Source organism: Rhinolophus sinicus, linkage group LG12 (genome assembly GCF_036562045.2).
Source record: "Rhinolophus sinicus isolate RSC01 linkage group LG12, ASM3656204v1, whole genome shotgun sequence".
In the NCBI taxonomy this organism is placed as follows: domain Eukaryota; kingdom Metazoa; phylum Chordata; class Mammalia; order Chiroptera; family Rhinolophidae; genus Rhinolophus; species Rhinolophus sinicus.
The window spans coordinates 42,359,024-42,385,971 of record NC_133761.1 but is presented as its reverse complement, the minus strand read 5'-3'; the positions used below and the strand labels follow the sequence as shown (position 1 = coordinate 42,385,971).

The following is a 26,948-nucleotide window of genomic DNA, read 5'->3' as shown; positions in this document are numbered from 1 at the left end:
ATTCTGATCTGGACCACACAGCACAAAGGTTAAGAGCTGTGCCTCCCTGAAAGGTTTTGGTTTCCCACCGCCGCAGCACAACAGGCCCAGCAGGTGTTCACCAGGCACCAGCCATGCCGCGTTCCTCACACTGTGACATGGCCATGAAACACGACACCTACAGGCAAGTCTGTGCCTTTGTAATAAGGCCCCCAGATGTCCAGGGCCCTTAGAACAAGATCTAGCCCACACCTGGAGTCTGGATTCACAATGGGATGGGGGAGGGGGGATACGCTAAACAGGCTGTCCCTCTACCTCCCAGCAGGAGGAATACTTAGAGCCCAAAGTGGCGTGGGAATGCACCCCACAATCCCAGGCACTTCTGTTCCAACCCACCCATGAAGAGGCACTTAGCCTCACACAACGGCCTTCACAGTGTATTTCGCTGGGGAGTACCTGGGGAAGCTTGGCAGGCCACGGGATAGAATGGGAGCTGGAAATGCAACAACAACAACAAAAAAGAACAAAAAAAAAAAAAAAAAAGGAAGAGGAAAAAAGGCAAAAGAAAGCTAAAAAGCTCTTGTATGATTTTCATTTAACTAAAACACTCTTAGTAATCCTCCAGACAGAAATAATGGCATAATCCCACCTAATCAACTAATTCCTGATCAGTCCTAACAGTTAGAGAGCTTATTCTATACGGAGGAGGTCTTTTAAAACCGAAGAGAACCAAATCCTAAACTATTTAAAAACCTCTGCAGGACCCATCTGAAATTAAGCTTCTGAAAAATCCGGTTGGCAGGAGATTTGCATAAGCTGCCTTAGTCAGCATGGGTCTGTCTCGCTCCATAACAGCCAGTCTGAGCCAGGGCTGCGCCCAGCAGGCTCTCACATCCTGCGCTGAGTACAGAACCAGAGTGTGTGCTAGAACACACGACCAAAGACACACAGACCAGAGCCTCGCTTGTTTACTGCACCCCCCTGAAGTCCCCAATCCCTCAAAAGCCAAGCGTTCCCGAGGAAAAAGCACACACACCAGGGCAAGCGGACAATTAGGGCACCCTCTCCACCCACCACCATCCTCGCTTCAGCGCATGGCTCTCCACTGAGGGGTACACGCGAGGTTTCCACCTGCTGCTTTCAGTGAAGCCCATTTGATGGCATGAAACTGTTCTCTCATTCAAAGAACATCCTCTGCCCTTTATTGCCTCCAGTTTTACAGACACTAAATTGTAACTGAAAATGTTTTCAAGAGTCAAAAGTTATTGGAAGCTGAGAAAATAACAGCATGGACGAAACCACCCGAGCGTCAGAAGACCTGCGAGGGCTTTAGCCATCTCCTCCTGCTGACCTTTTGGGAGGAGTCCATGCAGAGAGGAGACGAACTGCAGACCTCATTCCCCCTGCTGCCGGAAACTGCCTTCTCCGGGTGGAAGCACACACCCTGTGAGACAGGAAGAACCACCCGCTCCACCTCTGCTCCCATGCCTGTCCACCGGGACATGAGGCACCCACAGCCCTGCTCAGCCACACTAACTCTCCGCCTCCCGGTGCCACCATCTGGCCTCCTCCCTGACACATGAACTCTGGTTTCCAGGTCGCCCAGGACTTCATTTTCATTTCCCCTGCCCTGTGAAGATATGTGCTTTTATTTATCAGCTGCCTACTGTCTCGAGGCACTCAATCCCTAAGAGTACCTCTCTATGGGCTTATTCGGGCAACTGGCTTTCTTTTCCACCCTGCAGTCATCCCCCCAAGCCTGGGCCAAATGATGATGGAGTTTGCATGGCCACTGAGCAGTGGTTCTGACTTTTACAAGCTGTAGAAGAAAGCTTCCGTACTGTCAAGGATGGTGTTTTAGGGGGAAGGACCGCCCTTTCCTGAGATAGTTACCTCCTCTGTTTTTGCCTGTTGTTCAAAGACCAACTTTCCACTTAATGATACTGTTACTAGTAATCAAAGGTTGCACTGGATCCATTTCCTCACTGGATAAGTGTAAGAATGTAACTGTTTTACGCCCTCCCGTGGCCCCAGCCTATCAGCATTCCACAGAGAACAGAACCCGCAACGTTCTTCTTGGCATGACCTGTTCAGAGTCTCTCCAACCAAAGCCACAGTGATTTGTTTGCTTCCCTTAAACTGTGCTCATGTCAAATATAACAGCATTCTCTGGTTATCTCAGGGGAAAAACCAACTATCAAACATAACCGAACGGCACGTTATGGTAAAGAAGATGCGTCATTTGGTATGTGCTTCCTGGACATTGACAGTTACTACATTTACGTCCACTCCTCTGACTATAATTCTGTGGGACACTTCTTTATACACCTGAAGATGGTTACAGCCTTCTTGGTAACATAAAAATCACGCCCCTCTTCCAGATTTTATCGTAGGGGAATTGTCAAACCCAGAGGTGAGACCCAAGGGACCTAAGACAAACTCATTTCCCCAGCCTCCCTCATGGTCACAAACAGCCATGACTTACTTCTGGCCCAGGCATCGTAACAGAAAGTCAGCAGGGGAAACTCCCAGAGATTTGCTTTGCTGATAAAAAGCACAGGGTCACTAAAGAAAAGGCCATTTCTGGTCCCTTTGCTTCTTCTGTCTTGAAAGTCATAGTGAGGCTTGGGACTATGACAGCTTTTTTGCAACCAGATGTGGCGAACAGAATAAGGCTGAAAAACAAAATGCTGAAGATGGTGTGAGGAAGTCAAAATGCTCCTAGTCCAGCTGAAGCAGCTTTAGATGGCCACCTGCAGACCTCATGTGACATAATGTAATGAAATGTCTTTCCTAGGGCTTCCTGGCAGGAATTCCCGCCCATCCTCAGGATTTTTTTTCACTTTCCCATTCCTGAATCCCGAGAAAAGTTGGGAAATCGGGAAAATCAGCTCCTTGAACCCAGTAATACCCACAATGGGAAATAAACGTACTACTCACAATGTATCTCTTAGACAGGTTTTCTATTTATCGCTAGGGTTTCCGAGTGGGAATTCCTGCCCATTCTCAGGAATTTTCTTCGCTTTTCCATTCCCAAATCCCGAGAAAAGTTGGTCAGGAAATCAGGAAAATCAGCTCCTTAAACCCAGGTGGTTGCTAGTATAGGCTCATTTTGTGGACACGATTCATTGTGGAGAACAGAAAACAGTTTATATCTCGGGATTCGGGAACAGGAAACCGAAAAAAATTCCTGAGAACAGGTGGGAATTCCCACCTGGAAACCCTAGTCTTTCCTGCTTAAAATAGCCTCTCTGATATAATAAGTGACGATCAGAATGGTTTCAGGCTTCTTGGTGATAACAGTAAACAGAAAACAATGAAATAACATATACTGAGTTACAAAGGAAAAAAAAGACATGCCTCAGGAATTCTACACATTGTGAGTTCACCCTTCCTGTGTGCAGGGAACGGACAGTAATTCCCAGGTGAACAAGCCTAGGAAGGATTGCAATTATCTGAGCCGCCTGAAAAGCAATCTGAAGATCTGTTCAAAATATAATAAATATACACGTAAGTAAATATATAAATAAATTAAATAAAATCAAGAGCTCACTTTATGCTATAAAATGGTAAGATGCATTAAAACTATTTCAGCAGTATAGTCCAACGCACTTGTATAAATATGGTTATACAAATGAAGTTTCTTAAAAGATAATTATATAAAATATAATTTTACTAAATAATTACACAAAATATAATTTTAACAAGAATATATGCCTAATTCCAAAACCAGAAACTGGGTGGGAGAAAGTAAAGCACAGCAATTCTTCATCTTAAAATACATCCTGTTTTATTCTTGGCATTAAACCAACATGTCTTTCATTATCAATGTTTTTGTTGAATTTTTATAAACATAAAAAATTACAACTAGTTGAATTTGAAGTAGGAAACAAACTTTCTTAACCACTGGAGAATAAAACAACTAACAAAAAAGACCAGTTTTCCAGGTAAGAGAAGAAAGGAAATGGTGGAAAAAGCAAGGAAGCACTTAAAAGAAAAGAAAAACCACATAAAAAATTAAGTAACACACCAAACATTAAAATGGCTAAGCGTCCTCCTAATACACTTCAGCCTGTCGGGTTGGCCTAAAAATAAAAATACAATACGAGGTTGCTTACAAAAGACAAAGAAACAAAACCCAAACAAACAAAAATGAAAACTATATCAAGACAAAAAATATCTCAAGAATAAGCAAAATAAAGTAGGAGATTAAATTATACAAAGTAAACGTATGGCAAAAGGAAAAACATTAAATGCAACCCCAGAGGGTGATTTTATGTTAATAAAGGTATAATCTATAATGAATACATAATTTGTATTTCCCAAATGACAGTATTCAAACATATCAAGCAGAAACTCATACAATGTAGCAGAAGCTTCAAACTGTCCCGTCCGGTGGAGCTGATCGGGGTCAGGAGGCTCTGACAGCAATAATCAGGTTGGTTTCACATGTAAATTTTGAACTTCAAAACATTATAGACACTAACTAGCCTTTCAAAAAGCATCCGTCAAATGTTTATAGAAATGAGGAGGAAAGGTGTCACCTCTGGGGTCAGGCCACAGCTCCTGAGACTGTACCACTGCCTAGTTACGGGACCTCTTGGGTTCTCAGATGCTTCATGTACGCAACTACAGTAGCAATAATAAGAGTACCCATTTCATACGGTTATTGTGGGAATAACATGAGGGACGCATTTAAAGTGCTTGGTATCCTGCTGGAACAAAAACTCAGGTATTGGAGCTACCACCACTGGCACCAACATCATGCCACAATAAAACCACACACTTTCCGAGGAAAACTATCAAACCGTAATGTCTGACTACACTGCAATAAAGGGAAAGAAAAAAATCAATTTCTTACAATTTCGAAAATCTTTCCTAAATAAGCATGGTATTAAAAAGGAAACCAAAAGTAGAATTCCAGATGAATGAGAAATAGCAATATTTTGGTAATTTAAAAGTAGTTTAAAAATGAAAATTATAACACTACATTTCATAACATGTGAGACACAGCCAAAGCTGCACTCAGAAACAATTTAATTGACATAAAGTAAACATTAAATTCTGAGGAGGTGAGGAGGGGAAGAAAATATAAAAACATCAGTTAATATGACTACATTAAAAAAGAAATAAACATTTGAATTCACATATAATCCCAGCACTTGGTTCTTAAGGATGAAAGGAAGAAAGGAAGAAAGAAGAGGAAAAAATAAGAAAAGAAAAAAAATCAGAGAGACAAACCACTGACATTTCTAAACAAGAAAAAAAGAAATTTAAGTGCATATACATACAACACTGCCAATAAATATAACTGAGTGAAATTTATGATCTTCTGGGAAGATATAAATTATCAAACTTAATTCAAGTAAAACAGAAAAACTTACCATATGTCAATATCCATGGAAGAATTTTAAAAAGTCATCAAAGGATTACTTTGATTAAAACAAAAACCAGCTCTAGCTTTAGATGATTTTTACAGGTGAATTTCAAGAAAATTCCTTTGTAAATAATTTTTTCTTAAGCATATTTTTAAAGATATCTGTTCTAAGTTCATTTTACAAAGTTGGGTAAATATGAAGGCAAAGCCAGATGAAGGGAGGGAGGGAGGAGGGGGGCCACAGATATTTTCAATTATGAATCTTAATTCAAATCCCCAAATAAAATAGCAGCCAAATTCAGCAAGACAGTGAATAAATTCTGGTAGATTCTCAGAACCAAATAATACACTGACATTTAAAACAGTATTTCCTTTCAAATGAGTGGGCAGAGGTTATTTAAAAATACTCTTCCTGTTCTGTTAGCATTAAAAAAAAAAGAAATAATCTCCACTTCCATCGTCAGAGGAGCTAAATAAACATAAGATGAAATCTATAAAGCCACTGAAAGTGAAAGCTATATTTAAAATGTTTCCTATGTATTGCTGAGTGACAAAAGGAGATTGCCAAACAGTAAATATAGTTCATACTTATATAAAATTACGAGCATCCAGCATCAGAGGACATTGGACAGAGACCAGGAAGGACATTCATGAAAACGCTAACAACACTTATCCATGTCCAGTGAGATTTTTAGCTAAGGTTATGCTCCTTTTAACTTTCTGCTATGGTTTTCTTTTTTTCTTCGTATACAGCAAACACGTATTTATTTTTTGTAAGCTACTGTAGCCAAAGAAAAAGAAACAGTTAAAGAAACTGGGTGTCTCTGGAGAGGGCCTGATACAAGGTGGAACAGATCTTTCTGTGTGGGCCACTGTTTAGGTGAGACAGGCGATGTCAGGGGTTAGCTGTTTGCACAGGATACGGTTTCCCAACAGTGGGGGGCGGGGGGGGGGTGTCATGGTCCCCATCATCTTCATCACCAGCACTGTCATCGTCTCACCGACTTCCTGAGAGTTGGTATTGCTTCCGTCCAAGGCTGGACCAACCCTAGGGATCGCTTCTGTTCAGGAGGCCATGACAAAGGCGCCTGCAGATGATGACACCGCCATGCTCTGGCCTCCAGGGGGCACCTCTTTTCAAACAGGATTCTAGTCAACATAAAAAGTGCCACAGTGAGATCTAGCTGGGTGAGTGGTGAGCAGAGACGGTAAGCGGGTTACACAGGACACCAGGAGCCACGTCAGTGCGGCAGTCTGTAGGGGCCTCCTGACCAGAGGCCTCCAGATGGAACTGGCTGAAGACTCTGGTGGGGTCGCCACGCCCCTGTGCTCTGTCCCCTGCCGTCTACTACACCTGAGCTCTGTCCCCTGTCTAATACATCTGAGTGCGGCTACACCTGTTCCCTTGGTTGCCTTCATGTACACGATGGTAATCCAGGGGGAGTCCCTCCAGGACCAGCTTCCACCATGTGTGTGACAGCAGAGTGACGTTCACTTTGCTGCTCTTCTTTTTACCTGGCAGGGGCCTTTAATTCCTAATCCTCAGTTTCAAAATTTGAAACCTCTAAAAAAATTTTTAACATCATATTTAGTAGCAAAACCTGACCCACCCCACATGAAATCAGTTGGCAATAAAACTGGACCTGAACTTACACCTATTATCTTTATCCCATTTCATGTGAATGCTCGTAAGTTTTGCTGCAAAAATACCAGTTTGTGTGATTACAAGGAATTGCCCCAGGATTAAAACTCTTTATCTGATAAATTGTGAACGTAGTACTATAATCACTACCTAGAGTTTAAAAATATCTGAATTCCCCAAGTTTAAGTGAGGGGCTGGGGCACGTGTAGTCAGTCTGTGTCCCCAAGAAGCTCATTAATAAGCTCTTGGAGAAAGAGTGCGTGCAGCTGTGGAACAGAGCAGCCCTCCAGCACAAGGGCACGTGGGCTGGGGGAAGGGGTCTCAAGTGAGGGCAGCGAGCCCCGTGGCACGGGGCCCTGCGAAGGAGCAAGGTGAGCTGTGTCTTGAGGGACACTCCCATTTAGAAGGTTGGAGGAAAGTGGAGAAGACGACTGAAGACAGAGCCACCACGTCGGGAAGTGTGTTACCTGCTTGAATGCATCCATGTTCAAAGTCAGGAGGGAGGCGCGCGGGTAGGAGAGGCGGGGTCCTGCTGCGAGGGGTTTCTGGGCCGCCAGGAGGTGAATTACAGTAGCTGCTAGCTTGTTATTTCTGGTGTGGGAGGGACAGGCTGGAAGATGGGTGTGGGGGATGCACCCAGTGACCTGCGGGGCAGCGCCAGGGGCTCCCCCAAGAATGGCAATGACGGACACCAGAGGACAGAAAGGCTCTCCAGGCCACCCGGGCCGCCCTCCGGCCTGTACTTATCAGACAAGCAGAAGCAGCAGTCAGGACTCTGCTTTATTCCGGCCAGAACCACTGCAGGAATCGTCCAGGGCCAACACACGGCGCTCACACACGTACATCACGAACAACAAGCACCTTGGCCTCTGCACTTAACAGAAGTGAATTTTCAAAACAATTACCAACGATAAGAAGCTATGGGTTGGTTTCAAGGGTCACAGCGTAGATGCCAGAGGAAATTCAATAATAGTCATAAAGAAAAACTACATATAACCAACCTATCATCACTGAGGCCCACTTTGGTGTTCAGAAATACCTCCAGGTTTAATACTACACATTCAGGGACAGATAACAAGATGTTTGTAAATATCACCAGTAAGTATTATAAAATCCAAAATGTATGACTTCTACCCAGGCTTGTGAGCTGAGTTCCAGGTTTGTACATGTCTCCATCCACTCACTTGACACTTGCACTTCATTGGAAGTCCCCTCAGCTCTTTCCAGCAATGCCGACTTTCACGTAGGGCCTGCTGCGAGCCAGCCACTGTGCTGGGTAATGACAAGTGTTAACTCACTTATTCTCTCCACGCCCCACGGGTTAAGTACTGTTGTTATTCTGTAAGTCCGTATTTTTAATTGTACAGATTGAAACGGCGATCTGGGCTTCCACAGACGCTACCACTGACACTTAACCCTCTGCAGTGCGTGCAAACACCAGCGCGCAGACATTCTGGGCTGAGAATGCGTGCCATAAATTGACAATGCCGCTTCTTTCAAGTTCATCAGAAAAGTCACAAGTAAACCATACCGTTTCAGAAAAACTTAACATACATAGCCTAACTGAGAAAGTTGAAACACATTTTATACTGTTTTCATTTTTCCCTAAAATATACAAAATCCTTCCAGTAAAAACAGACTTTTTTTATGGTTCCAGGGGAAGCAATGTATTTAAATGGATGGCTGAAATAGGATGCTTTGTTCAGGCCTAAAGATTCATCTCATTTACCAAGCAACACTCTGATGACCCCATTTTTCTTGCTCTAATTTCTTTCTGAGATAGGTGGGGTCTCTGTTTGAAAGTTACGTCTTCAACTGTTTCTGGTCCGAAGACCCTCCCAAGTTGTGTTGCCCCTGGCAGACCCACAGAGGCATTCACACCTGGGAGGCTGAGTGTCTGCCTCAACGTCACACACATGGAAAGCTAGGCTTAATAGAATAACAGTTCTTTCTTTACTCAAAGTTGATGTACACAGCCGCCAACCACACACAGTAACAATAATACCATAATATCCTGTATTTGTGTAGTGCTTTGCAGTTTATGAAATCCTTTCATCGATATCTGATCCGTCACAATGTGTAAGACGGGCAGGGCAGGCATTACAATTGTTTTGCAGACTTAAAAGAAAACCTGGGAGTAGAGAAATTATTTCGATCTTAGTCTGGGAATAAGTGATAGAGCCATTAACAAAGGCTATACCTCCCAACTTCAAGTCCACTGATATTTCTGTTTACTTTCATTTGGGATAGATGTTGCTGCTCAGCGCAAAATTTATGAACTGTGAACTTTATATTGAATTTGGATTCCAAATAAAACACTCTGGCTTTTTAACGCTTTGAGTAGTTCCTTGTGTGGACCAAAACACACACTGAGAGCGGCTAGAAACTATGGATGAAACACACCAAAAATCTATCTGAAGGCACTGGGAAGTCAACACAACAGCCAGGTGTTGGGGGGGGCCAGGTCCCCAGGAAGGAGAGAGGCCTGGGAAGAAGGCCCACGTTCTCTGACCCTTTTGTCTCAAGCAGCATGAGGCGGGTGAGCTGGGCAGAGGTGCTGGCTGGGCAGGGGGCAGCCACATTAAGCTTCTGCAGTTGTCATGGGGCTGGGAGGCCAAAACTGGACTTCAGGGCCTGCTGAGGAACAGGGGCTCTAATAAGCACCCCAGAATTCCAGGGAGAATCCAAAAGACTACTTTGTAGTAGGAAAAGAGAACTGGAAACTCACCAGCTCTGCACAAAGATTGAAACCAGCTTCATACCAGCTGAAGTCCAGACTCACCAGGTGATGTGCCCATTTTGAATGCCAGCCAGAGGGCAAAAGTAAGCCCTCTTTGAAATCATCTGCAAGAGCCTTTAAATATCGCTACATTTACTCATGCACAATGAAATAACTGAAATTAAGAATTCAATGGATGGATCTAAAAGCAGAATAGATATTAAAGCAGAGGAAAGGGTGAGTGAATGGCGGGCAGGCCATCCACACTGCAGCACAGGGGATAAAAAATAAATAACAAACACCCAAAGGAGCGTAAGATGGACAGAGGACATGTAGGAATGGCTAACAAAAGATGCAATCAGGGACCCAAAGGGCGAGGAGGTAGAAAACGGGCCACAAGCAAAACTGACAAAAGACATGAAGCTCTACAGTCAGAAAATGCTACAAACCCGAAACAGGTTCAATGCAAAGGAAACATCTAGGTACCTTATAGCAAAGTTGCTGAAAACCAATGAGAAAGAAACAGCTTTCAAGCAGCTGGAGGGAGAGGTCCAAATGCCTTCAAAAAGCAACAATGCGACTACAGCTGACATTTTACCAGAAACAATGGAAGCCCAGAGACTAGGAATGACAACGTAAAGTGCCAAACAAAGTAAAGTAACTGTCAGCCTGTATATCTAGTCAGTGAAAATAGAGATGTTTTCAGACAAATGAAAGGGCAGACTTCATTGCCAGCAAGTTGGCACTAGGACAAATACTAAGAGAAGTTCTCAGACTGAGAATGGGAAGGTGGTCACAGGTGGGAAAATGGAAACATAATAAATATGTGGACAAATCTAAAGAATATTTTCTGCGTGAAACAATTAAAGCTGTTCTGTGGAGTTTACACACACACACACAAAACTAAACCCTATGACCACAAGAGCATGAAGTGGAGAGAAAAGGGGAGGGTAAAGTTTTATGAGGTCTGTCATTGTCCAAGAAATAATAAAAAGTACTTGTTTTAGACTCAAAGAAGTCAAGAATGCAACCAGCTCATAGAGGGGGAAACACTTAATCCATTAAGAGGCACGAAGGATAGGAAAAGGAACACAACACAGGTGAGACAGCGCAGTGCCGGTGACACGGAGGAGACAGTGAGGTGCTGGTGACATGGGGGGGGCAGCGCAGTAGTGCCGGTGACGGGGGGAGGGGGGGACAGCGAGGTGCCGGTGACACGGGGGGGACAGTGAGGTGCTGGTGACACGGGGGGGGACAGTGAGGTACTGGTGACACAGGGGGACAGTGAGGTGCCAGTGTTCAACCCAAATACACCACCAGCACTTGCAGTAAATGCAAAAGCACTAAACACTCCATTTAAAGACAAGATTGTCAGAGTGGACACAAATCCAAATCCAAGTATATGCTACTTACAGGAGATACACTTTAAACACAAGGCCACAGAAAGGTAGAAAGTAAAAGTATGGGAAAAGTGATTCAACAGAAGAAGAAGTCGAGCAAAGGAAGCCGGTGTGGCTAGCCGGACACTGAGCCCGGCACAGAGCACTGCTAGTGGTGAAGACGGCATTTCATAACGACGGGAGGGCCAGTCCACCAAGAAGGCACCTCAGTCACCGGCCTAAAACAAGCAGCAGCAGCTCAGAGGACAGCCTGGAGGGCAGACAGTGAGGCAGCCACGTCCAGAAGGCAGGCCTCAGCAGCCAGGTGCTCACTGGCTCTCCATTCCCCCCTACCCGCCTCGTCCGAGCTCAGGCAAGTCGCCAGCATCTGACACTCAGCTTCCCCACGTGCCTCACAGACCCATGAGAAAACATGGCCTGAGAAGTGCAACGTCTCCTGACTGCCCAGCAGGTCAGGGCTGTAGATACAAGGTGGCACCTTAGGTGGCCTAGGGATGGAGAGCCCACCTGCCTGCCACCCCTCAACACACTCCTAGTGACAACCGAAGGCGGGGGAAAAGGTGCCTTTGCCCAGCAAACTGGGCCCACATCCCAGCGAGTCTGGCTCCTGGGTGGTTAGACCCCTGTACTTGCTCCCAACTGATGGCTTCTGGGGACTGGCAGATAATGTCATCAGGAGGATAATCTCCCTACTTCCTTTGCAGGAGTGCTGCAGAGCTGAAGTAAAAGTCTTGCCTGTAAAGGCTGAGCACATGTCGTGCCAGCGCAAAATGTCCAATGGATGTTTTGTTTCTGTTTAAGGAACAGACTTTTAAGCCTCCCTGATTGGCCACGGCCAAACCCCTCTGTCCCGAATGCCAGTATAGGCCACCTGAAGCTGGAGCCAGCAGGTGGGCCCCACATGGGCGCCTTGGTGTGGCATCTGCCCCCAGCACCCTGCACGGCAGGACACACGGACTCGGAGTTGGGTCTGCAGGGCACCCAGGCTGGGCGTCTGAGGGAGTCAGTAGGGCGGCTGCCACTGCAGGTGGCAGTTGGGCATGTTTAGAAGGCACGACTTCCATGAGAAAAATGAGCAGTGAAAACAAGGCCCTGCCCCACCCCCATGAAGCCCCCTCTGCACCCACCAACAAGGTGCAGGCTGGGCTTCTTGTTCCCCCAGACTCAGCTCCCCTAAGAATAAGACTCCGAGTCCCCTAGCAATTGCCTTCACCGAGCTTTGCTCCAAGGGGCTGAGTTTATGTTGAAAACTTTTCCTTAGCTCCAACAACACTGACAAGTTTGGGTTGTGTCCTTCCCCAATTAGCCACTCATCTGAGACAAGTGCCACCAACGCCACATTCCAGACTGAACAGGAGTCATCACCTAAATGTCTGCCCTCTGCTTGAAATGTTTGAAAAAATGAAAGAAAGAACGGCTCGCCCCTCAAGAATTCTGATCTCTGCTTCTGTTTGGGCTGCATTAAAGTCAGACATTTCTATAACACTAGTCAAAACAGAGTCCTTCAGTGATTCTTGTAAACAAAACCTTACAACTATAATTTATAAATTGAGTAAAAACGGTATGTTCTTGATTTAAAGCCCACCAGATAAATCCATTAGGTGTGGAATTTGAACCAACTTCTCTGAGACAAGGACCCTTCTGGGGACGTGATCAAGGCAGCCCTGTTCTCAGGAGGAATATTTCAGTTTTAGACACAGAAATGTTCCAAAACCCTTTATTTTTAATTTAGTAATAAAAGGAAAGGGTGGCAACACAGGGAGAAACTTTCTAATAAAATTTAACTTTTGAAACCTGAATGAAATCTGTTCCTTTACCAAGCAGTTCTCATTTTCAAGGGACTACATAAATGAAAAGAAATGGTCCTTGGCTGATGGGGGTCAAAGAAAACAAAATAATGTTTTCCCCCAAAGGTTTATTATTTTTATTTACATAAATGATTTGCAAGTAAACCATCTCAAGCTTTCCCCAGCAGACAGAATAATATTTCATAAACTTCCTAGGTTCCACTCGATTGTTTTTACTTCACTTTCCTATCAGATACATTTTCAGGCAAAACAAAAAACAAAAAAAACACCTCACAAGCAAACAAAGAAACAACACGAAACCCTTCTGAGTTGGATTCTGGAAAGGCGTCGGCAGGAAGATCACAGCAAGAGCGTGTCTCTCCTAGGAGCTGGGAAGCACAAGACATCATAAGTGATGTGCAGTGTTAGACTGGAGCCCAAGTGTTGGCCTGGGCTTTAAATTCATCGCTGAAGACGTCGGTGCTTGGTCTTCGGGCCTCTTCTCGTTTCTGTGTGTTCCCTGCCCTGGAGATGGCATCCAGCCTCCTGGGTGTTAGCATCTGCACATGAACACACCCACTGGCGAGTACATCCTGACCAAGGCCTGTGTCCTGAGTACCGGACACATCCCCAACACCTGTAACACAGGTCTGCCCACAGGAGATGCTTGATGCATCTTGAACTGAATGTGCCCAAGTTGAACCCCTGAGGTGTCCCTGCACCTGCTCCACTCACAGCCCCTCCCCCCATCTCACTTACAGTAACTCCACCTCTTCCCCGCTCCAGCCACAAGCCTTGGAGCCACATTCTCTGTCTTTGTCCCCGCCATTAGCAGTTCTGTTGGCTCTACCTTCAGAAGTATCCAGACCTGTTCAGGGCAGCTTTCCATTACCTTCTGCAGGACAATGACAACACTGTCCAAAAGGTGGGGGTGGGAGGGAGAAAGTCTGCAAAGCACCTTCGACATTCACATTGGTTAATCTGCTTTCAGTCTTGATAATTTATCTAAAATGTCAAATAACATTAAATGAGATAAGCATTTCTTTTTTTTTTTACTTCAGAAAATACTTTCAAAATCAGATGGCCTACCATTTTTCTAATTTCTAAGAGCTCTACTATTTCCTATATGTCACATCCACTATTTCCCTCGCAGCAGACTTTTCTAGGCTTCTTGCTTCATGGAACTATTTTTTCTTAGCACATTTTGTTTTTTTGGTACTCTTAAAAAGGTAAATAAGACATAGCCCAAAAGTGTGTTCTTTCTCCCTCCCTCCCTCCCTCCCTCCCTCCCTCTTTCCCTCCCTTCCTTTCTTAGCAAGGCTCTGAACCCCAAGGATAGAAAATCAGGGGTAGATTGTAACCATGTTGCTTTCTGGTCCTGGGAGAACACAAACACAGTGTAGTAATTTGCGGTTCATCTTGGAGTTCATACAATCCCTACTGCCTAAAATCGCCCTTTCATTCTCCTTGATTCTTTTATCACTCTTAATATTATTAATGATTTACAGGGCATCCGCTCTACCCCCGGCACCGTGCTAAGCAATTTCCTCGCTCAGCACATACTTACTGACTTGACTGAGCGGCGTGAGGTGCCCACGGCAGCCCTGGATGTACCTGGATGTGCTCACTCACTATTCTAATGAATCAAGAAGGACGAGCACATAGGTAAGGAAAGCACACGGTGCAGGTGGAGGCAAGAGTTGTGGGGCAAAGGCGAGCAGGGAAGAGGGATGGGGAATGCTGGGGTGAGGGCTGCAGAATACGGTCTGCGGGGAGGGGACCCAGTCGCTGTGCCTCTGTGTTTAATCCTCACAGTGACCATGTCACATCATCTCACAAATGACAAAAGCTTCAGAAAGAGGACCTGGAGAGTCTGGGATTCTAACCAAGAGCTGTGTGACTCCCCAAACATTGTTCTCAGGTGCCCCCACCTGCACGCTTCCAGATCCAGCACAAGAAGAGCCTGGGCTCCAGGGGGCAGGTGGGCATCCCACAGGCCTGCACCCAGGGAGGAGCTCACGGCAGAGCGGGAATGAGCACCAGATCCAAGGGCATTAGATCAGGCCCAAGAGGTGCCCTGATCTCTTGTACCTTATGCTCAGTAAGGATGGTTACGCTAAGGCTTCCACTCTGAGGAAAGCTCACTGGTTCAGTTCCAGGCATCCCACTGACTTAGGGCCGACCGCAGCCAAAAGCTGAACACCGCAGAAGGCATCCCAGCTGCTGGCTTCTTTAACACATGCAAATGAACATGACACAGTAGCTGGAACTAAAGTTAAACCCAAAATGCATCCCACCATGGCATGAATAGTCAAACATCTGTTTGGACAAACCCCCATTTCAAAAACTGAAAACATCTATGTATACAGTACATAGTTTTGGGGACTTTTACGGAACTTGTGATAGAGGTACATCCCGGCCTACATGCTGATGGGCCATCAGAAAGGACACCATTTTCTCTCAGCTTTAAGGAAAAGTTTATAGAAGAAAAGTCATAGTAGGGAAACCATCTCTTAAACCAAACAGTCAAACGAAACTCACACCATGTCATAGACATGTAACTCCAAGCAGTCGAGTTTGGTCATTAAAAGCCACACTGACCCTTTGTGGCTTTAAGTCAGATGCTTCAAGCGGCCAGACGGTCATTACCACTGCGGGGGCCTCAGCCCGTCTTTGCGCACTGAAGACAAGCTTCGCGCCCGGCACCACGCGCCCAGCACCACGCGGGGACAGTGTGAGCAGGGCCCTGGGGAGCGCCTGGAACAGGCTGGGGAGAGAGGGTGGTGGGGACGCTCGCACCTGGGACCCTCTCCCCAGGTGTGCAGACACACACAAGCCCACGACCGGTCATGCAGTGAGAGGACTTTCATAGAGTCCACGGCCCCGCACAGGTTCACTGGGGGTCCCCGGATTCCAGGGCAGCACCCCTGTTTTACGTAACAGTGAACCATACGGGCTCTAACCAGGAAGGCAGCAGCAGGAGTGCATGTGTTACAGAAAACATTAAGCAAAGGCATTTTCTGGTCCGGTTTAGAAGAGTAATGAGATTCTTAATATTATGTGTGATATATGTATTAACAATGACACACATACACACACACACACACACACACACACTCTGTTTTACTTCACAAACAACTGTAAACCCACACACTTACGAGTTGCTCTGGGTAAACAGAGCTGGCCAGAACCCAAACAAAGCTGTCAAGACAGAGGAGGACCTGGCAGTTAAGTGGTACCTAACACTGGTAGGAGAGCCCCCTGAACGGAGGAGAGAAGGGAAAAACCCTCTTTCGATGTATGCTGTTTGCTCAGGAAACAAAGCCAAACTTTAACATGTGTTCACGTGGACAGCTGACCCCTGAGCGACACAGGTTTGAAATGTGTGGGTCCATTTATGTGCATGCAGACTGTTTTCAGTAAAAACATGTCCTGTTTTCTGCCTGTGGTTGGGAGCCCATGGGTGTGGAGGGCTGACTGTAGCATTCATCTAGCCGTTTTATATAGGGGACTGGAGCATCCGTGCACTTGGGGTCTGCGGGGGCCCTGGAACCAATCCCCATGGTACTAAGGGACAACTTAAGTTGCTGGGAACTCTAAAGTTCTATGTGGATTTTCGACCGCGTGGGGTGGGTCGGGGTCCCTGACCCTGTGTTGTTCAAGGGTCATTCAGTCGGCCTCTGTCTTTTTAGCTCACCCACCCCAATGCCTGCAATCCCCCCCCCCCCCGAGAAAACAGACCCCCGGCTGGCGCTCTGGAAGCCCTGGGCTGTCGTCATGGCTTTGTCACTCCCCCTCTCCCTGGATGTCTCCAGCTCAGGACTCAGCCCTCTGGGGGACTTCTCCTGACCCTCCCACATCCCCTCTTTGGAGGAGACTGCCCAAGGCCCAGGGTGCTACATCCCAGCACCCCCCACCCAGAGCAGGACCTGAGCACAGTGTCTGAGCCACAACAGATGTGGAATCCATGCACTGTCACGCGATGGATGAGTGACTGTAGAAGGAACTCGGTGAGCAGGACGCCTACCCAGCACCACAGCAGCTCTCCAAACGTGACTCCTGTTTTTAACCCCCTGAAACAAGCACTACCTCTAAGGAGCCTGTGTGAGCTGTCTCCTGATCACAGACCCCTGCCAGCTGAACGGTGCACAGTGGGTGTCACTGTCACACCACGGAGGGTATGGAGACCCCCGAGCCGAGCCTGGTAACTCGGGGGCTGAGCCACAGGCCTCAGATCCCTGCAGAGTCAGGAGTGGGACCAGAGCTCTTCCGTCAGCAAAGGAGGTGATGTGCCACGTCCTCTGCCCCACGTGCCCGCTCAGTGTACCCTGTCCTGCTGGGTTCTGCCCTTCCCCTCTAGTCCCTAGAACATCCAACTTAAACTGTCCTGATAAGCAAGAATCAGATTTCTTACTTCCAGTGATGCTGTGAACAATGGAAATGATGCTTTGTGAGCGGACTTGGAAAACAACATGCGCTCAATCAATGTGAGGCTCGTCAATGTGAGGCTCGCCACACAGCTTTCTCTCGCTGGTTCCCATTCTCGGGCCAGCAGTGCCCCCTCCAGGCATGGCCGTGGGGCATGTGCAAGACCGGAAGGGGTCCCCAACGGTCCTGCACTTCCTGTGAGTGAAGTGTCATTGCCATACGCCTCAGAGCGTTTCCTAGTTGTACGACCCACAAACACACAGCACATGTCCAGCTTCCCAGAGTAACAGACCATTAGCGTCACAGTGACCGCCACTTCCTGGGTGTGGGAGGGCGGGCAATGCCGCCGACGCCAGCTCAGTACTCACTGCTCGTGCCTGGTGTCAGGTACGGCCCTGTCCATGCGCAGCTTATCGCTCTCCACCTGGTTGAACTTGTTGCGGGCGTAGGGGTCCTGCCCGGAGCGCACCATCGTCCCGCCCACGTAGGCCTCCTGGTTGAAGTCCCGCCACCGCACTTTCCCTGGAAGGAGCAGAGCAGAGGCTGTGGGACAAGGGGACGAGAGCAGAGTGCAGCACACACACAGCAGTGACAGTGTCAGGTCAACAGTCAGCACCAGGGTGTGGCTCCTGGCGATTTACGCAGCACACTCGCCGAAAACGGCCGAGGCACCGCTGTGTCCGCAAACTGGACAGCTGAACACTGATCACTTGTAGCGCAGAAGTTAAAGACATGGACGGCAAGTGTTTGTCTGCTGACCGAAGTGTCCATGATTCTGTGCTGACCGAAGTGTCCGTGAGTCGGCTGCTACTTACACATTCTCCGGGGCCATGGCCATGCCAAAAGCATCTCAGACACAGTGAAAAAGGTAATGTACAAATTAAACACAGGCGTCCCATCATGTGACACCAGAAAACACAAAAATAAATTTTTAGACAAAAAACCACACCCCAAAGTACAGGACATCAAAACACCCCCCGCCAACCACACATGCATCCAAGCACAACACGTTCTCTTCAAGATGGAATGGAGCCAAGGGGCCTGGCCCATCCACACACACAGTAGCCTGGCCCCAGCGGGTCGGATTAGCTGTTGCCGCTCTCGAGTGCCAAGCACAAGGTCCTCCAGGAACATAGCACGGGACCAGGACGTTTTGTGAGGATCTGGGGTAGGAGGGGGGTTGAGGCTCCAGGACCGGCATCTGGAGGAGCGTGCTGCTGGGACGCTGCGCCTGGCGTTGTAAGGGCAGAGCCAGAGAAACGAGCAGAGGCGTCGATGCCAAACAGAAGGGAGGAAAGGTGGACTCGAGGCCAAGAGAAAAGCTGCGACTTGGTGTCCCCAGATTTAAGTCTCTTGACCACTTGCTACCTATGTGACCTTGGGCAAGTCATTTATTACTTGAAACACTTCCTAAAAGTAAATAAATAAAGCAGAAAAAAGGTTTTTCATGAGGATTTAAAGGTCTGCTGTGCACCAGTTCTGTAGATACAGCAAACTCAAACCAAACTATGAACAAAAAACAAAAAAGGAAAGAAGCACAGTAACGGCAGCCCTGTCCCATGAAGTGGTGACAAGAGTTGTGAGGAGCAGATGGCATGAGGGGCGGGCATCCTGGGTGCTGACTCCACGGGTGGTCTGACAGGGCCCGTCTAGGAGGGTGACTGAGCTGACACCTGAACAAAGGACTGCAGTGCAAAGGCCTGGGGGGCAGCGGGCTCACGGATCTGAACGAGCCAGGAGCCAGGGAACAGAGTGTGTGAGGCGCTGATCAAAGCTGACGGCAGCCTGCACAAGGCGACCTGCACAGCACACGTGCGGAGGCAATGGCTCCTGTGTGGCATGTCAAACGTCATGTCCATGACACGACCACGTGTACCTACATGCATGTTTTCCCTACATGGTCCCTCCGATCACAAGTGAAAGGACGTCATGTTCCTGTCTCTAGTTCAGAGGTGGAGAAACCGAGATTCAGTCACATGTGATTGGTTGGAGGCTGCAGAGGAAATCTGTCTACAAGCTCACCTGCTTCTTGTTGCAACTGTCCTGGCGGGTCAAAACCCCCATCTCATCATGGTTTGTTGTCGTGGAAATGATGCTGGGGGTCACAGAGGTCCAGCTTCTCCAACGGGAAAGCAGTTTCAAGAACCACGAGCCTGCTGGCTACGGTATGAGCCCAAGCCCCCAATGAAGGGGGCCAGCTGAGTGCCAGCATCTCTCTACCTAAAATCAAATGCTTCCAAAACATCCTTCTGAAGACGTTTTTCCTGCTAAGGCAACCCTAGAAGTACTTCTTTATCCTCCCTCACGCCTGTTCTGCCTCCACTCTCACTCTCAGGGTAGAGAAGGAAACCCCTCCCTGTGCCCCACAGCACAGCCCCCAGCCCGGCACAGACAGCAAACATCAGGCGCCTCAGCTGAATCCCGTACGACAGAACAAACGAGCTGCCTCCAACCCCGGGTCTAACGGCCTGGACACTCTTCACGGCAAGCAGGCACCTGGCACTATGGCGCCCCATCCACAGCCAGAGAACAGGCTGTCCCCCAAGACGTGTTTGTCTGTAACTCTGCTTCTGCCCTGCAGTACCTGGGCAGGAGGTGGGGTCAGGTCACCGGGTCCGGGGGGGATCTGTGTGTGGTCAGCAGGAGCTGAGGCGCCTCTGTGGACCTCCTGGAGCCTGAATCCCTTTCCTGCCACACGTCCCCTTGTGCTCTCACACCCCCACCCCTTTCTGGAATAAGATGTGAGCACAACAAGGTTTTACAGCGTGCCTCATGTCCACCAGCGGTGGGGCCAGGAGTGTCCCTGACCTGGTGTAGACCAGGCCCTGGTGACGTGCTCGGCATCAGGGTGGCTCCTGCAGGTACAACAAGCAAACCCAACCTGATGCCTGCCCTGGGGTCACGGTCTAAGGCAGTGAGAGATGGGGGGAGACAGACAATATACAACCATAGCAACAAAAGTACCACTGAAAACTGAGCCAAGTGCTCCGATGGTGGGAAATGTGGTGCTATAGAAGCATCTGGCAGAGGGGCCTGGTCTAGACGCAGGGGTGGAGTCAAGGAAGACTTCCTGGGGGAAGAAACATTTGCTCTGAGATCTGAACGAGTAGAGTCACGCAGGAGAAGTCCTTCGTGATTTCACAGAAACTCCGTCTTCCTTCAACCTCCAAAGACTGTGTGAACCCACTCAGGGGCACCCCGGTGACCTCTCCCTCTGACACAGGGTCATCTTCAACAGGACTCTGTGGGCCTGCTTCACCTTGCCCCGAGGCACAAAACCATTTCCTGGAGATAGGTTACGATTGGCTTTTCTTCATAAAAGTTAGCAATATGTTAGAATACAGCAGGGACTTTCATAAACTTTTGACTATGACATACATTTTGTATCACGTCCCAGACATCATGATGCAAACATACGCATACAACTGAAATGAAGGTTTCACCCTACTATGTGTGAAAGATATATTCTATTTTTTTATATGGGTGTGACCCATGAAAGTGGCTTCACACTCTACTAATGGGTCACAAGCCATAATTTGAAAAACACTGGGCTAAAGTGCCATTATTGAAATCGGCTTGACTGTACTAGAATTGCTGGGGCTGGAGACCCCAAGAGGCAGAGGCAGGGAACACAGGGCCCCCAGGACCCCAGGCAGAACGGGTGGTGGCCAGATGTGTAGACAGCTGAGGACTGGATGGGCGTTAAGTGAGCGGCTGGAGGGAGGTCGTCACAGACACAGATTACAATGTCTGAGTATTCTGACTTTTAAACAAAAGACACTTGTAAATCATCCTGTGCTATCACTTCTAAAATTTTTAGAAAGAGCACTAGGAAAAAAACAAACAAACGTGAAAATGGACACGGCTAAGCAGAAGCAGTAGATGGAAACACAGCAAAGCTGTGAGACTTTACATGAGAAGGTAGAAGCAAGCACATCACCGAAGACGGCAGGGAAACAGAACGGGCATTTAAATAGCATAAGAGGAGGAAGCGAACATCACCCTAAGAGGCACTGAGAAAACACCTCACTTATTCAATGAGGTTATGAAAATATTTATGAGGAATATTTATTTCCACAAGATAGACTTCTCTTGGAGGAACTCTGTGACCTTGTGCTTTCTGATGCTTGCTGTGCAGGCAGGACAAGCCACCTGCCTGCGTCCTCACTCTGACCCACTGAGGCTGGAATGAGGACCCCACTGCACGCTAGCCAAGCCCTCCCCAGGTTCCGTGCCCCTTCCGTGAACACATGCCGCTGGCCCTCGTCTCCCCTGCCTCTCACAGTCACGTGCATCCTCACCAGCACACCCCGTGCACAGAGCAAACCCCATCTGGCTGCCAGTCCCCGCCCACAGGACCCCAGCACCCCACGTGCACTGCACACAGACACTTGTTGGCCCGTCAGCCACCACCGGGCTCGTGCGTCATCTGAGACTGATGTGAAACGCAGCCCAAATCCCGCGTACTGCTCTGAGGACAGCCCCATCCTGCTGGTCACTGTGGCGTCGCTGCCACAACACCGATCGGGGAGACACTCCCGGGGCGCTGCACGCCCTCCGAGCCCTCCTGCCATTTGCTGCAGGCGGTTTTCTCTCAAGTCCGCCCCCCACACCGACGAGATCAGTCCCGTGACCCGCCCGCCGGCTTGGCAGACAGTGGGCCCGGCCAATGGCTGTGTCACAGCCGGTGCTCATGGGAACGAGCAGAGGGGCCCTGGAGTAACTGTCCCACAAAGACACTGGTCCCTGGCTCCTCCTGACCCTCCAGTCGACGTGGAGCTAGAACAACACTTCGCCTCACGAAAAGTCAGTGAAAAACAATGACAGCAAAAGTAATTCCTAAGCCACTAACGGCCTTTACACAAGTTAAGGGAGCTTAATAGGCACGACTGGCCAAACACACACACGGTGACCCCCACCCAGCTGATGGGAGGGTCGCTGGCAGCTGCCGAGCCTGCCAGGTCCCCACACGGCCTCCACTGGGGGTCCCAGCTCTCACCTGAGCCTGGGAATCGAGGGGCAGGCATGGGAGGGGGATCCTAGCCTTCTTCCCGAGGTTCCTCTGAGCACCTGCCCAGGTGAGCACTGGCAGGAATATGCAGGGGCACTGAGCTCAAACTCTTTGTCACCCATGAGCACCTTCTGCCTCTGGCCCCATAGTGGCTGTGGAAGGGAGAAGGGGGACCAGCGGGTAAGTGAAGCTTCAGCTACACCTCTTCCCTTCCATTCCCATGTGCTGTGCCCAGGAGACCTGGAGAAAACAACACACCTACTATCATTATATACCTGCTTCAGGACATTTCAACGTGGGAGGGGACTGGCAGGGCCTTATCAGAAGCCTGAGTGCTCTCAGTGAAAAACGGAGCTGTTGGGATGGAGGCCTTTGGAAAACAGAAGCTGTAATGGCTGATTCTAAGGTAAAGCTAGCTTTCTGTCAGCCATACCAAGACTCCAAAGCCCCTCAGTTTCCCATTTGTGCTGTTTCTAGAATCTCCTAGAAAAGGGAGGCATCTTGGCAGTGTCCACAGGCAGGAAGCACCCTGCCCTGCGCCACCGGGTACCTCCCTTCACCTTTCTCACCCCATCCAAGAGCCGGGTGGGCCACACAGCCTCCAGAAGCTTCACATGCAGATGCTACCCTTCGGCTGAGCAGGGGATGGGGACGGAGGTAAGGGACTGCCCTGTGAAGGTACTCACAGGGTGGGGACTACCCCTGGTTCTTTCCTGCCACGTCCCTGTCACAGAGCCCACCCTGGCAGCATCTTGGGGTGGAAGACTTCCTTTGAAAGGGTCTCTTGGCATTTTGTCCCTGGGGAAATTCTGACTTCACAAAACAGCCCGTCTATTTCGGACAAACTGTGAGAATGGTCTTAATCTTGGAGAAAAACATTCACCATCCTTAGCTGGACCGAACGGCTCAGCAGAGAGCAAACGTCAGTCCTGAGTGAGCTCACAAAACATGAGTGCAGCGTGGCCTGGCCCTGAGCCAGACATGACACATGACGAGAGGAGTGGATTCTACAGTAGAGGTACCACGGGCGGGTGCAGAAATGCCCCAAGAAGTGCATTTGGGCTGGGTCTTGAAACATGAGCAGGAGCCTGCCAAGCCTGGGGTCCTGTGTGGGAAGGTGCGTGGGGATGGGTCAGCAGGGAGAGCCACAGGCACGCGGCCACACTGCAGCGTTCCAGCTGCCATCTCTGCATGCCTCAGGCATAGCAGCCTGCAGCAGGCATGTGCGTTCAAATGTGCAGCCCAGGGCTCTGATTCTAGCTGCAGGAAGAATGCTGAGAGGGGAGCCCCCAAAGCGAGGAGGTGGGCGAACCCAGAGAACACCTGCTCCCCACCCCAACTCTGCTCAAAGAAGGCCCTGCCCGTACCTGAGGTGGAGTCCTGGGTCCCCAGAGACCCTGCCAGGCCGCCCTGCAAACCCTGAACCTATGACCCTGCTCTGTCACCCCAGTGTCCCCATCTCCTCAGTGAGGAGCCACAGCGGAGCCCAAGGCTCCCGTTTGTCACTGGACTCCTACTAATATGGCTGAGATCTAACCACGTTCTTGTCAGTCTGTCCCCCAACCTTCTCAGGCTCACCTGTGAGCTCTTACTAAACCATGTCCTCCCACCCACCCATGCAGAGCCCGAGCTCTGTACTTACAAATAAGAACAGTAACACCGTGAGGCAGGCTGTTTCGTTTCGCAGTGTTCACCCCTCAAGCTGGCTGGGCTGCCTCAGTGTGGCCACCTCCTCCAGGAGTCCTTCCCTTAGCCCCCAGCTGCAGCCTCTCCCTGACTGCACTCAGCTCCATCCTGACACAGCTTTCCTGCAGACCTATTGTCAGAGGGCCTCAAAGGGTTTACACCCTTGTCTAATAAAAAACTCACAGTTCCTCCAAGGACAGAGCTCAAGTCCACCCACCTCTAACAGGTGTGGACACGGAGACACAGTGTTTGTCCCTCTCTGTTGGCACCTCAACTGCCCGTGGCCATTCCCCAGAAATGACAGACACCTGTGGGTCCTCACAATGCCCTGTCTTTGTTGGTCTGGACTTGCAGACACATTCATTTAAAACAATCTGAGATGAGTTCTCGGCGTCTCTTGCCCAACTCCGGCTTCAATAGCTTCCTAACAGCATCTGTTGTACCCTTTTCAGTCTGGAGATCGATGCGTAGACAGAGAAGATGGAAACCACATGGAAACGGATGAGCTCTGCCCTCTGTCACTCAAGGTCCAGCTCTAAACAAGGGCTGGGGCTGGCCGCCCCTCGCACACACCTTTCTCGTGTGCAAACATCGTTTGCCCACAGCTTTTTCCTTCTCACAGGGGGCAGGGCCCGGCCTGGAACCTGCTACATGCGCACGTTCAGAGACTGAAGCGAACACCTCGCAAAGCCCCTTGGGGTCACCCACAGCCTCGTCGCCGCCCCCCGAGACCCCTGGCACCTTGGACCCTTGGCCTTCTCTTCTACCTGCCCACCTGGTCTCGAGGGGAGTGGGGCAGTGCAGGGAAGGGCCGGGCTGCCAGCAGGAGGGAGCAGGAGTGGTCCTGGCCCAGCACCCTCGGCCCAAAGGCCTGAGGTCTGCGTGTGGGCCGGCTCACAAGGGTGCAGCCCACCCTCCCTGCCCCTCGAGCCATGAAAATCAACGTCTGGGCAGGGAGGGGGCGAGGCCTGGGGTAACTGCCTCTGGGAGAGAAGAGCCCGGACCTGAAGACACACTTAGCCCTCCACAGGGGCCTGAAGCGGCCCCGCCCGGGACCCTGTGGGGGAAGGTCCTGAGGCTGGGACTGCGCAGACCACTTCCTGCCCCTGGGACCTGCTGGTCCACGTCAACACGCACCGCCTGCTGTGGTGCCAGCCTATGCCTCAGCTGCCCTGGCCACACAGACCTCAGGCCTGGCAATTTCTCCTTCTCCCATCTCTGATTTACTGGGCAAACCTGTCCACTAAAAATCCTTCCTCTACCTACCTGCTGTGCTTCAGAGAACAAGCTTATGCAATTTGATACTTCCTCAAACTCAGTTTCTTCTCTCTCCTCTAATCCACTTGAGTTACATCTATCTTTTCAGAATCTTTCCTCCTCCTAGTTGAGTTTTGGGGACCGCCCCCCCATCCTATATAGAATTAAGACCAGCACCTCGTCCCTTGAGCAGAGGACCAGCTGAAGACCATAACTACACATGGACCACAGTACCTGTGAGGACGCTGCGGGCAGGACAGGTGGGCAGTGGCGTCAGGACACATGCCAGCTCTGCAGGGTTCCTAAGTGCCACTCAGGACAGTTTCCAGGGGAAAGCTCCTTCTGGGCTCCTAGCAGCCAACCCTGAAACACTCTTTGATAATCAGTGGACTGCTTACTTCTAGGTGACTTAAACTTAATTTAAAATAATGCCCCATTTCCAAACGCATCTCTTCCTTAAAACTTTTGTTTTTATTAAACCTCATATTTAAAGAAACAATGGTGTTAATCTATGAAAATGAACCTTCAAAGGATTAACACCACAAAACATATGGAAACCCAAGTGCTCAGGGAGACACGTGGTCTCCAGGGTGGAGACTTCTCAAGATCTGCTGACACAGGCCCTGGGGAAGCAGGTGTTTGAGGGCAGGGAAGGTGCTTTGGGTTTGTTGCTGCAGGTCCCACGGGGCTGGGGCAGCAGGAGACTGGAGACCAAGTCAGTCTCACAGCCGAGCAGCAAATCTCCACTCAAACCGTCCTGGGAACGACCTTAAACAAACTGAAAGCCATGTAAACGGAGCAGCCTCTTCCGGGAAAGCAGCCAAGAAAGGAAACAGAATATATTTTAAATCAAAGAACAAAGCTCTCAGATTTATTTTAGCCTCTTGGTTGATCTCCAATTGAATGTAATTTTCCCATGCTTTAAAAGAAAAAATTCCTGACATTCTTCCTCCAAAAGGTCATAATGCCACACCATAAAAGAGAAGGCCAGGGTTACAAAGAGATATATCCACTTAAATAACAAAGACATGTAAATAATACTTTATTATCTGTCACTGGATATCTGGTAAGATGGGAAATATTGTTCACCTATGAGAAACTGTGTCCTGAAATAACAAATCCTAAACAATTCATTTTTAGGGATGAAAAATAGGAAATTCAAATAAGTGGTTAAAAGCTATTCAAAAGAAAATATAAGAAAAAAGTCAGACATTACAGAGTAAATACTCTTAATTTATTAAAATGGGTCCTCTGCTTTCATTAAAAATGCTGTAGGAGACATTTATGCCTGTGAACAGGAACAGGTCACGTACCACGTGGCATCGTGTCTAGAAATGGACGTAACAGGGCTGCCTGCAGCCTGCCCTGCACGTCTCAGGAAGGTGAGGAGGGGGTCACCACGGAAGAGCCCTGGAGAGAAAGAACCCTGAGGGGTGACAGGGGCTGACGCCAGGGAGAAGGCCACTGCACACTTGTCAGCCGCCCGAAGCCTCAGCACTGTCACTCGCCTACTGGGTATTTCCTGCAAGAATGCAGAGACTGAGCTCTGAATGCGGAGCTAAATGCAGGACAAGTGGACACAGAAGCCAAAGGCTCGGGACCACTGAGAGGATGCACCTGGGCTAGGCACCCCTGAAGGGGCCAGCTCACCTCAGCCATGGG

The 26,948-nt window shown here is 48.9% G+C and overlaps 1 protein-coding gene across 2 annotated transcripts in view; it reads right to left on the bottom strand.

Annotated features, from left to right (window-relative positions):
- The window catches only part of GALNT2 (polypeptide N-acetylgalactosaminyltransferase 2), a 169,248-nt gene that overhangs the window by 44,661 nt on the left and 97,639 nt on the right, over nucleotides 1–26,948 (bottom strand). For both annotated transcript variants that reach the window (XM_074316435.1, XM_074316434.1), the window contains one exon: nucleotides 17,701–17,854. In XM_074316435.1, the coding sequence (XP_074172536.1) occupies nucleotides 17,701–17,854 (154 nt within the window). The remainder of the gene's footprint in view (nucleotides 1–17,700; nucleotides 17,855–26,948) is intronic.